Source organism: Zingiber officinale, chromosome 9B (assembly GCF_018446385.1).
Source record: "Zingiber officinale cultivar Zhangliang chromosome 9B, Zo_v1.1, whole genome shotgun sequence".
Taxonomy (NCBI): domain Eukaryota; kingdom Viridiplantae; phylum Streptophyta; class Magnoliopsida; order Zingiberales; family Zingiberaceae; genus Zingiber; species Zingiber officinale.
In genome coordinates this window covers 107,058,520-107,071,550 of record NC_056003.1, presented here as the reverse complement: position 1 = coordinate 107,071,550, position 13,031 = coordinate 107,058,520, and the positions used below count along the sequence as shown (strand labels likewise).

At 37.5% G+C, this 13,031-nt stretch overlaps 1 protein-coding gene across 2 annotated transcripts; it reads left to right on the top strand.

Annotated features, from left to right (window-relative positions):
• Positions 1-2,589: 2,589 nt before the first annotated feature.
• LOC122023722 (lipase-like PAD4) lies at positions 2,590-10,034 on the top strand. Of its 2 annotated transcripts, XM_042582005.1 has the most exons (5): positions 2,590-2,790; positions 2,870-3,224; positions 4,304-5,053; positions 5,258-6,073; positions 9,885-10,034. In XM_042582005.1, exons 1-4 carry the CDS (start codon positions 2,759-2,761, stop codon positions 6,053-6,055), a joined length of 1,935 nt encoding a protein of 644 aa, XP_042437939.1. In that variant the 5' UTR covers positions 2,590-2,758; the 3' UTR covers positions 6,056-6,073; positions 9,885-10,034. The 2 variants fall into 2 exon arrangements, with proteins under 2 accessions (XP_042437939.1, XP_042437938.1); XM_042582004.1 differs by lacking the exon at positions 9,885-10,034 and having other exon boundaries at positions 5,258-6,154.
• The last annotated feature ends 2,997 nt before the right edge of the window (positions 10,035-13,031 follow it).

Below are 13,031 nucleotides of genomic sequence, written 5' to 3'. Positions count from 1 at the left end.
CCTCTGAGACATTAGACTCCCTGCTTTACTCGGCTAAAAGGCCAACTGTCTCCCCCAGACTGGATTAAAATCCGGTCTGATCAACCTAAGAACCTTAACACTGAACAACTGACCCGGGCGAGATAAGAGGATATTATCCTTTTATTGTAGGGTCGCCGTATCATCTTGACTCTAATTGTTACATCCCTTTTTGAGCTCATTCGTCATAACTTATATCATTGATCATCCTTCAATCATGGAAAAGCTTCAATTTTTGATAGTTGCATGCCAACTTCGTTGAGATCAGATGCATCTTCGGTGGTCGCCTTCTCTGCCCTAGGTCGACAATGGACAATCCCTATTGTGTGTGATCCAATCGCTTGTTAACTCGATTAATTATATTGCCGATTTGATAAGAGCCGACTCGATAAAGAGCACTTGACCAGAGGCAACTCGACCTTCGTGCGATCGATTTACTTGTGGTGACTTGTCCACATCCCTAGTTCTAGGAGTCGGTCTATTATCTGATCTCAACCGGATCATACGGCTTGACTAGTATTACGCACTTGTGACCATGTTTGATAGATGGAACGAAATTTAATTAAAAAGGGCTAAGAGTTTTTTTTAAAAAAAAATTGACTTTGAGTGAGGTTGAACCAATTTCAGATCGAATGATCGTTAATTAAAAACATTTGTTCCATCTCTAAAATTCTCTCCTTTGGTCATAGTCGTAGTTGAGCAACTCTACTCGATTGCTTCAAATGCTTGGATTGAGGATGTGGCGTTGACATTGACTTCTTATGCAATCAGGTTTGATCGTCAATTAAAAAAAAAATTGATCTGTTAATTTATTGCTAAAACTCAATGCTTAAAAAATCCTACCAACGTTACCCGAGGACACTCTTTATTAGCCTTCGATCCTGCGACTAATCCTCTCCCCTTCAAAGAAATTTGTAATCAACAATTTGATCACCCAAATAAATAAAGAGAGAACGTAATTAGTAGCAGCACAGTTGCCTGTTCAGAAATATACGACACTCTTGCCAAAGCTACTTTCTGTAACTTTTTTTTTTTTTTCTTTCTTTCTCTTTCTCTTTCTCTGTGAGTAGAGATCAAACCATATACTTTCATTGTGCCCTGAGATTAGAATTAAACCTTTAAAAATTCTAATTGCACATTAATGATGCTTAACTTTGCAATTACTCTCATGCTTTTAAGGACATGATTTTATAGGTTCCTAGAAATGTGGCTGTGTTGCCTAAGTAATCAAATACATTGATCTCGTATAAAGTGCTTTTTATATTTGATTTAGATACACGAGTCTTGATTGTTTTCTAGCAAAATATGTCCACTATTTTTGCAAATGGTGGCTTCCATGAAAGCCTGTTGCTACACAATAATCATGCTATATCTATCTCTTTATCATCTCATTGTTAGTGGTAATATTATATCTATATATAGAAAGAATATTGTTATCCCTGAGCGATGCACACACGGGTAACCCGTGAGCCCCTCTCATGGGGGGAGGCACCTCCAATCATTGGAGGCGCCTCCGTGTGTGAGAGGCATCCACGAGAGACTCCCATATGCATTGCCTAAGACACAACGTGCGTCGATGCCTCTCACAAGGGGAGGCACCTCCTCGTGTGAGAGGCGCCCACGCGTGTCGACCATGCACATTGTGCAGGGTGAAAAACTTGTGTGTATATATATAGATGCCCATGATGAACGTCCACTGTGGACGCCTCTCATAGTGCATGAAATGACATTTTTTTTTATTTGTTTTTTTAGGCTCCTAATTATACGAACAAAAAATTTTTAAGTGTGCACGGAATGTACAAAATGATGGAGCGCTCTTTCTATATGTACACATGTTGGTGCTATTTTGGACGTCAGTTATGGACGACACTCACAGCAACAACAATCAGTGATTTATGTGCATAATGCATGAGCAACTAAGTATGATTCCGGATGCCCCAAGTTATTTTTGGGAACTCGGGAGCTCAAAAGTGATTAGAAGATATGAAATCTTACTCAATCGTCTACGATCATGCATATAATAATCATACGAAATTTGATGATTATCCAATAAAACAATGATAAATTTGACTGGTCATATTCTGACCAATAGAAAATAAATTTATCTAATTAAAAAATAATTAAATTAAGTTTAAAAATTAATTAAATATTATAATAAAAATTAATTAGATATTATTTTTAAAATAATATTAAATATAAAAATAAATGAGAAAGAATATAGCTGGTCAAATTCTAGAGGATTGTCCATCAAAACAAATCTGCCATCCGAATAACAATTCGGCTGCACATCAATTCGGTCACACATAGAAGCTACAGTCGTTTGTTGCTAAGTCGTTATCCAAATTTCTTCGGAACTTGACCCATGATAAAAGGCATTTCGTTAATTGGGCGGCCCATCGAACGGGGATAACAGCTGCCGCACGCAAACAACAAAAACAAAAACAAAAACAAAAACGAACTGCAGTGCTATCCATTGAATTGGATCGTTACCTGTCAAATAAATAAATAAATAAATAATTGAATTGGATCGTCAACCATGTTTTACATTTGTAGTTATCGTCCTTCATCAAACACGCTTTCACACCTCAGCCTCGACTTTTAAAGATCCAAAGCTACTGCCACCCCTCTCTCTCTCTCTACTCTTTTAGGTTTTGTTTGCTAATTGCAAAAGTGGCCATGAAATCCAAACCACCCAATTTTCTCCTCCCGAATCCCACTCCTCCTCCCCCGAGCTGAATCCATGGCTTCTCGCATGGAGCTGGAGCGATCCATGTAACTACCCTTCTCTCTCTCTCTCTCTATGTGTATATATACATATATATGTTGATTTGGGCATGTTTGTCTCTTGAAGGTTCGAGACAAGCCATGTCCTTGGGGCGCTCCTGGCCTCCTCCCCTCTGCTGACCCAGGCGTGGAGCGGCTGCCTGCGGGCCAATGCCGGCAGCACCAGCTTCGTTCTCGACCGCTGCGGCGACACGGTGTTCGTCGCCTTCTCCGGGGCACAGATTACCGCTTCGTCGCCGGCGGCCACCTCTGGCCTCTGTGGTGGGTTCTTCGACCCTGTTCCCCTCCCCAGCGATTCGCGCGAGCTCTTCGCGCCGTTGGAGGCGGGCGAAGGGAACGACGGAGGGAAGCCGCAACCGGTTCTCCTCCAGGCCGGCGCCCTTCATCTCTTTATGAATTTCTACCATAGCTCCGAGTTCCAGGTAGGCGCTCGATTTCCGAAATTCGGGTTTATTCTTCTTCAAAGTTTAATCAAATTAGGATGATTTCTTGCAAGTTTTTTTTTTTTTCCTTTCACCAAATCCCCTCGATTGCATCGTCCATGAGATATAGTGGTTCTTGTTACTTTGTTGAGCGGAGCAAAAAAGAAAAAATGGCCTTTGGACTTTTTACTCCACGAGCCACTTTACCATAGTGTCAGTTACTAGATGGCGTCCAAAGTCAAATCTCAGTACATCCTTTAGGAGTAGGCACTACAATTCCTGAGATATATGTGAATCTGGGGATGGGATTTGTTACTCTTGTCATTGTTTTAGTCTAATTGAATCTGAAATTTGCTACTCGTGGTGAAAGATAGTCACTTTACATGTAAGAAAGCTCGTTTTGCTCGGTCCAAGGGGATTCCTTATTTGTGTTTCTTAGAAGGAGCCTTATTAGTTCTATCGGACTACAAGAACATTAGAAAATTTTCTGACATAGAAGGTCTTGGGTCATGGCATCCTTATTTTTTGGTTCTTCCTATACAAGGTCTAGAAGATTTACAGTAGAGTTAGAGATGCTGCATTATATGCTCGGAGAAGGCTTTCCTTATGCAACCAAAGATGGTCAACAAATTTCAGTCAAAGGTAGGCTAACTGTCATAGGGAAGTTTTTAATAAGCCAGCTGATAAAGTCCTGGTCTTCGAAGTTGAAATCAATTTTGCATTAAGAAGGAAGATGCCAATCTAACAATGTTGACCTGCTTTCCCCTGCAAAAATTTACGTTAGCCAGTTCTAAGTTCCTTTTTATTGTTTTAGTAAGGAATAAGATATGTGATCTCAATTATTAAGACGTGGTCGTGTTTACCAACACAGGAGTACGAATTCTTAAATGCCACCTGCCAAGTCTTAATTGCTGTCTCAATCGAGTGAATGTTCTGATAAGATGAATATGATGTTTGGATTTTTTTTATCTTCAAGGACCATGATGCTATGTTATCTTAGAACATTACTTGATTTCTCATATATAACAATATTATGTTGCTATAGTCTAATCATTGTTTTCTTCCTTCTAAATGCTTAGCTGCTGATATCAGAGACAAAAAACCAGTTGGTGGTTTTGACTGGCCATTCCATGGGTGGTTGCTTAGCCTCTCTTTTGGCCCTTTATTTCCTCTGCTCATCTTATGCTCGACCAAATGCTCTGGTACCCAGTTCACTACTCTGCATCACATTTGGAAGCCCATTAATTGGGAATGCAACACTATCCCAAGCGATTTTGAGGGAACGTTGGGGTGGAAAGTTCTGCCATGTTGTTGCACAGCATGACATCATGCCAAGGCTGCTATTCAGCCCTTTCAATTCCATGCCTCCCCAGTTAACTACCTTGATTTACAATCTCATGCAGTCATGGCATGTCTCAATGCGGTATCCTCAGTTCTCAAGACCCAAATCGCACTTGTCTGATGACGAGAAATCAATGCTGCATCACTATATATCAATGCACATCGGTGAAGTAGCAACGGCAGCAGCAGGGCAAAAGCGGCAAACTAGCCCCTATCGACCATTTGGAAACTATGCTTTGTGTTCTGCAGAAGGTTTAGTGTGCATGGATGATCCACTCACTGTGGTGAAGATGCTCCACCTGACCTTCATGACTGGTAATGGAATTAGCAACTTTGAGGAGCAGCATCTCGACTATGGAGATCTTGTTTCAAAGATATCAGAAAACTTACAATTCAAGAAGCAGCCCCGCCATGAAGAATGTGAATCCAAATCTAGGTATAGCGTAGGGATCTCACTGGCTTTAGAGGCTTCAGGGATTAATGTTCAGGTAGCTTGTTATTTATAGCTAACTCAACCTCTTCATCTTTGCTTTAAAAATTTAAGCCATCATCAATTGGTCTTCAATGTGTTTCTTTTGTTCATTTCAATGTATGCTTATGAGACATAGTATTTAGAAAGCTCATCATCTAAGCCTGTGCTAAATGGTTGTGTTAAGAACCTGAAACATTAATAGAGTACATAAATGTATCAGGACATGGGCAACATGGAGGCCCAAGAATGTCATGAACTGAGCATGTGCCAGCGCCCAAAGCTGCACAGCGCAAGCTTGGCAATAAAGCTAGCCAAGGTGACGCCATGCCGTGCCCAGATCGAGTGGTACAAAGCATTGTGTGATGATGACATGGGCTACTATGACTGCTTCAAGCTCGAGAGGGCATCCAAGCGTGAAGCAAAGGTCAACATGAATCGCATCAGGCTTGGCCAATTCTGGGATGAGTTGCTCTCCATGCTTCAGCACAACGAGCTACCGCACAATTTCCTAAAGCGTGATAAGTGGGTCAATGCTGCACAATTCTACAAGCTCCTCGTCGAACCCCTTGATATTGCGGAGTACTACCGATGCAAGCTCCACAAGACCAAGGGCCACTACCTGAGCCATGGCAGGGAGAGGAGGTATGAGGTGTTTGAGAAATGGTGGAATGAGAACAAGGATAAAAATTCTCTGGATAAGGCTGAACGTAAGAGGAGCAAGTATGCTGGACTGACTCAGGACTCGTGTTTTTGGGCCAAGGTGGAGGAGGTGAGGGAGTGCCTTAAGAATGCAATGAATGAGAAGAGCCCCACTAAACTGGTGAAGCTGTGGGAGAACATCAATGGCTTTGAGAGTTACGCAAATAGGCTGATTGAGCAAAAGGAGGTGTCGATCGATGTGCTGGCCCCACGGTCAAGCTACAGCTTGTGGTTGAATGAACTGAAGGAATTGAAGCTGAAGCAGGGATGCTGTATTCTTTCGTCCTCTGTACTAGTTGGAATAACCGGAGGGACGTAGTCTGTCAAGCATTACCAGGTATCTATATGTGCAGTGTCCAAATTATATAGTATAATTGCTCTTAATATAAAGCCTTAGATTGAATCTCCTTGATTCGCCAATTAAAAGTTTCATATCCTTGTTTACCTCATTGGCCTGTTGTGATAAAGGCCATTACTAGATAGAAAATATCAAGTATAGTGCATAAATGTTAATGTTCTTGCAAAACATAACAATTCATTTTGTAGTTCAGAATGTATAGTTCTTTCTCCTTAAAAAAATCAGTCTATCAAACTTGATCTAATACTTGAGTGAATTGATAAAATATAGAGGTAGACTTTTGACTTTTTTTAGTGGCAATTACATCGAATGCCAAAACTGGTCACTGATGCTTTTTTGTTGGTAATATCTGTTCTGGTCATAACCTAACTCAGAAGTTTATAAAGACCCATCATTTTTTTTTTTTTTTGAGGAAAAAGATTGAGTGGTAGGAGAGTCTCCTACCAATATAGTTAGAGCTCATAACAAGGGAAATTGTACACTTGTATAGAAAGGCTAACTTGTAAGTTGTAAAGATGGCTAGCCTAACTACTATAAGGAAACTAAAATAACTGCTATACCAAACTACAATAAGCATGGATGTACCAAAGTAAAGGAAAAAAAAACTTAAACATGCAAATTCAAATTAGGCCAGAAAGTTGATGTAAGAGACAAATCAAAGGTTTCTCCACCTCTCTTGTGCTACTGCAATCTTCAGCAAAGAGGAGTTTGGATAACATTATCAATCAGATTGATCTAGTGCATCTGTCAACTAATTTCATTAAGTAGGTTTATGGTTCTATATCTTTTACCTTGATATACTCATTCATCCAGTTCCTGCAGAGATGTCACCAGCTAGTGACAGATGGGCTCTGCCAAAATCTCCCATTCAAGGTGATTCCATTCTGTTGATTCCATGTACACTAGAAAGTTTGTAGATCCTAAAGTTGAAGGTCTTGCTTGAGTGAGGCATAGGGAAATATATTCGTTAATAGAGATACTGATAGCCTAACCAACACAATATCATCCTCTTCTAGTGTTTGGATACTGTCTAATTAGATGTGCAGAAGTTTCCAAAGTAACTTTAGAATTCAATTCTGTTTCCAAATAACTTCAGAAGTCCAATCCCCAAAATTATACATCAGTTTTCCAAATAATTTTAGGAAATAATTTTGAAACATTTAGAAATAATTTTGAGAACCAATTTTAACTATAATCAATTTCAAAATAATTTTAGGAATTAATTTAGAACTTTTGAGCAGTTCAAGGATTAATTTTGTATCCTATGATAGCTAATGTCGTATCCTACACTTTTATATCCATTACTTTCTCCTATAGGATTGATCACTAGGGCTGAAGCCTCTACTATTAATGACCTAGTGACCTTAAATCGATGACTGAGACTTTGTTATTCACCAGACGCTACCTCTTGATTTAATTTGGGTCTTCTTGTTGCTCTCCGAAAATGTACTAGCAATTGTTCTACAACTCAACTCATTTCTATATCTTTTTCTAAAAGATAAAATGCTATGTTTTGCATTCTCACCTTGTCCTCTCTTGCTCTAGTTTCTTTTTTTTTATCTTTATCTCTATTACTATTACTTAAGGATGTTTTTAGAGGCAACCTCATATCTTGGATGAAGACACACTATGGTTTAAGGATATACAAGCTTTATGTTTTAATGTTAAATGAGAACTAGTATTTCTTCTTCCTGAGAGTTTATAGTAGATTGCAAATGGTTACTATGAAAACATCATCTTGCAATATTTTGGATCTACTACTGACTTGTTTAGTGACCAAGGGGTACTCTCAATTCTATACAATGGATTATTTAGAGACTTCTTCACCTTTATTTAAGATTGCATTAGTTTTTTTTAGTTGACACTATATATCCAACTCTTCGAACTGAATTATGACTAATTCTGGGGTGACTGGCATGATCCCATATAAATTTTCCACTAGCTAGTAGGATAAATCGGGAAGTGTTCATGGAGACCAATCCAGACAATTTAGGCTCGCTTCTCACCCGAGAGAATATCCCTTACAGTACGTCACAGCTGAGACTCAAATAGATCTCTTGGTTATCTATTGGTGGATCTAATCATTGTACCATTGCCTCATTGCATTAGTTTCATGAAAGAGGTATACATAGAGTAACCTTTAGGATTTATGGTCAAGGAGAGAAGTAGTCCAGTATGCAAATTGAAGTTTCTATAGTTAGAATCAATCTCATGGAACAAACACACTAATATGTTTTTATCTTCTTGACTCAGAAAGGTGAACATTGAGAAATAAGTGGTATACCACTCGAAAATTGATACTTTTGTTATATCGGTTCATATGTTAAAGACCAAGTTACAAATGTGATACAGTGAGGCCAGACACGCGGAGTCATGGTTGTGGCTAGATTGAATATAAGTAAGCATGGGTGACATCCGACGTGTACACCTGACACGTGCTAAAATTTAATTTTTTTAATTCCTTTCTTATATGTATGTAATAGTTTTTTTCTCTTTCTTCTTAAATTAAATTAAAATTATCTCTTCTCTTTCTTTTGATTGTATGCAACAATCATTGTGATACTGATTTTTAATACCAGCATAACAGATTAAATACACTAGTTATCGTTGTGGTGTTGATTTTTAAAAATTTTAAAAATCAGCATGGAGATTGGTGCTGGCACTAAGATGGTGCACCAAGGTGTTAGGGTGCTGGTCTTTAAAGGCCAACACCAGGTGGTGCTAGTTTTTAATCAGATGCTGATTTGTAAAGATCAGCATCAGCACCAAGGTGGTACTGACTTTAAAAACTAGCACCAGGTTAAAAATCAACACCATCTGATGCTGGTACCACCATATCTTTAAAGACCAGCACACCTTGGTGTTGGTTTAAAGACCAGCACCCTATTAAAAATCGGTGCTGGTCTTTAAGCACCAAGGTGTTAAAGACCAGCAACGAGGTGATGCTGGTTTTTGTGCTGGTCTTTAAAATCTTTGGTGTTGGTCTTTAAAAACTAGAATCACCTTGGTGTTAGTTTTTAAAAATTAATACTATTTAAGCTATGGTGTTGATTTTTAAATCAGTACAACAGTAATTGTTGTATGCAATCAAAGGAGAGAGAAGAGAAAATTTTATTTTAATTTAAGAGTAAAGAGAGAAAAGTCGTTGCATACAGATGAGAGAGGATATGCACCGTGCGTGCGACTTTCATTTCCATCTTCATACTCTCTTCCTTTTTTTGGCAAATTTATAGGCACTTTTGGAACTTGTTCTTGTTAAGTATGAAAGCCATGCAAGTGCATGATGCCTCTTCACCTTTGAAGATTCAAGCATACACATGATTAGGACAGTTGATGTCCTCTTAGAAGTTTGGCATCCCCCTAACAATCATATCCAACACCTTAAGATAACTTCTTTCTAAATCAACAAAAACAGACTTCATTGACTTTCTATGAACTATGATCCAAGACAAAACAGAGTCCACTGCAGCTTGAACACACTATATATTCCCTCTAGCCATCTTTTTGTTTCTTTACTTTGACTATTTTGTCTGCTCTCCTAAACTTTTCTATATTGCCTTTGAAAAATCAACAAAAAGCAGATTTTATTGACTTTGTAAAATCTCTATGAACTATGATCGAAGACTAAACAAAGTCGACTGCAGTTTAAACACACTATATATTCCCTCTAACCATGTTTTTGTCTCTTTACTCTGACGTTTTTTGCCTTCTCTCCTTAACTTTTCTCAACTGCGTGCGTTGCTTGCTGCATCCAACTTTTGAAAAAAGTTTTTTAAAAAATGTCTTGCAGGTTGACAATAAAAAGTCACATTTGGAACATATTTAGGGATGCAGATGCTCCAAGTCGATTACCTTCTTGATAAAAAGTAATTTGATGCTATATATATATTTGAGTATTATAACACTATTAGATGGATACACAAACACTAAAATTGAAATTCTAGATGAGCAGTGTTCTCTAGAGATCTAAGTGACTCAATTTTATCTGTGTTGGAGTGTATACTGAAAGCCTAAATTTTGTAAACATTCATTATGAATAAAGAATCACATTTGGTCAAATTATCTACATTTGTTTGTAGTTGTTCATTTAATTTATATTGTAGATAACATAGTATGTGGTGTCACATACAGAAGATGATGTTATCAGTACCTTATAAATTATAAACAGTAGCTCACGACTAAAATGGAAAGGAACAAACCATTAGAAGGTCGTAGTGTAATTAGGTATTAGTTTATCTTGACTATATAATTACACTAGTACACTAAGAGTGTATTGAGTAGGACCATTAGAGGTCGTTTCTTTTATACTGACTTTATAAAGGAACAAAGACCTCAGTTATTATGGAAGTATGTGCTCTTAATCCTAATATAATAACAAGCACATATGTTTGATATTTATTTCTTTAATTTATCAATGGGTGAGATTTAGTTCGATGAATCAATAAACCCGATAAGTTGGGAAATGGTATCACTTATAGTGTGTGTTGTTGATTATAGAAAGCGTGTCCTAGAGATACTAGGTTGATAATGTCCTCAAGAGGAGCTCATAAAGATTGTCATGTTAAACCCTGCAGGTGGACTTAGTCCGACATGACAATAAGGTTGAGTGGTACTACTCTTGGACTTAGATATTAATTAAATGAGTTGTCAGTAACTCAATTAGTGGACATTCGATATCTTAAACACAGGGAGACTAACACACTCATAATAAGAAGGAGCCCAAAAATGTAATTTGGGATTGGTGCGGTAGTTCAATGATAGTTCTCTAGTGGAATGAATTATCATTGATAAAATTAAGTTGTGTGTTCAGGCGAACACGGGATGCTTAATTTTATCGGAGACCAAAATCAATTCCTCCTCTCGGTCCCTATCGTAACCTCTTATTTATAGAGTTCTATACCCACCATACCCACCTTCTATACCACTCATAGGGGGAAGCTAGCTTGGGAACAGCTTGCCGACCTAGGAGTATAATATTGGTGGCCTAGCGAACCCAAGCTAGTGACGACAATTAGATTTAAAGGGATTTTAATTTTAATTTTTATTATGTGGAAGAAATAATTTATTAAAGAGAATTAAAATTAAAATATTTCTCTTGTAAAAGATCTCAAAGATTAAAGAAAGAGATTAGATCTCTTTCCTTATTTAGATTGGTGAGATATTTTATTTTCTTTAAAATTATTCACGTGTTGATAAAATTAAAATTATAGAAATTTCTTTTATCAACCATGAAGAGATTTTTAAAGAAATTTTATTTTTAAAATTTAGGAACAAATTAGGAAGTTTTAATTGTTGATTAAAACTTGTCTAATTTTTCCTTCATTGATGTATGGCCGTTGATTAATTGGGAAAATATTATTTTATTTTCTCGATTAAATCATGTCGAGAATTAAGGAAATTTTATTGTAATTAAATTTCCTAATTTCCTAGGCCAAGGAATATAAAAGAAGGGGTGAGGTGCCTTTGAACAAGACATCTATTATTTCTCTCCCTCTTTTGTTCCTTGGTGTGGCTGTCCATCCTCTCTCTCTCTTCCTCTTGTGGTGGCCGAACCCTTCTCTTCCATTGGAGCTCTTGTGGTGGCCGGATACTACTCGGAGAAGAAGAAGAAGAAGGAGAGAAAGCTAGCATCTCTTGGAGTTTGGTTAGTGTTTTGATTTTCTTTCTTGGTGAAGCTTTCTCTTTGTTGGCCGAACCTATCTAGGAGGAGAAGAAGGTGATTGGTGGTTTCTCGTCTCGGAAGATCGTTGTCCACACAACGTCCGAGGTTAGAAGAGGAATACGGTAGAAGATCAAGAGGTTTTTCTACAAGGTATAACTAGTAATTTTTTTTCCCATCGTACTAGTTATTTATGGAAATAATACCAAATCAAGAGGCTTACGTTTTAGAATTTGAATATGTTTTTCGAAGTTGTGTTCTTTGTTTTTTTTTTCTTTGTGATTTGATTGTTTCTTTGGTTAACCTAAAATTATTTTAGGAAATTAAATATTATCTTTCTATAAAAGGTTTGTCTAGTCGGTGGTGGCTCCCGTATCCAAGAAGGCCATGTGCCTCGCCACGTCGATCTTGGGAACCAATTATGAAATTAATATTTAATGGAATTAATAACTAAGGAGACTTGGGTTGAGCGTGTTAAGTTCCGGGAGATCCAAGTCGAAACCTAAAGAATAAATAGATTAAGTTTTGGATCAAGCGTGTTAAGTTCCGAGCGATCCAAAATTTAATTTAAAAGAACACATGGTAGCTAGGAAAGGTTCGGACCTTTGTGCAAAATTTTTTGACGGTGGAACCTATAGGTTTTCAGATTAGCAACCAACAATTGGTATCGAGCTAGGGTTTTGCCTCTGTGTATTTGGTATTTAGTTTAATTATGCATAGAATACATAATTTAGGCGATTAATAGTAGGATGTCTTAACTTTGTGGATCGAGGATCAACTATTATGACTTTAGTTATTATGTGTGATTGGACCCTGGACATGTCGAGGGCATTTATATGTGTGTACGTGATTGTATTACAGCAGGAGTTGTATTTAGTTTTATTAGGATTTTATTTTGATCTAGATACATATACATTCCTTTTATGGAATATAGGATCAAAATGTAAAATTCTATTTATGTCATGGATCGAATCTTAAAGCGAGGAACCTTCTAGGAACCAGAGGCGTCTAACTAAGGGCAAGATGGATCGCGATACTAGATCTATGGCGACAAATGGCGGCAAGACTTGGGATGACATCACACTGAGAACAACTAGAGATAAAAGCCATAATAGTTGAAAATTAAATTTTCTATTTATTGCTTTTATATTGTCTTGTGTGTGCTAGAAATTTAGTAGGCTAGCGTAGTTAAAATTCTCGTTTATAAATAACTAAGTGGAGAGAGATTTTTAAATAAATCCTGGTCTCCATTCTTGGTTTGTAATGCAAACAAGCTTG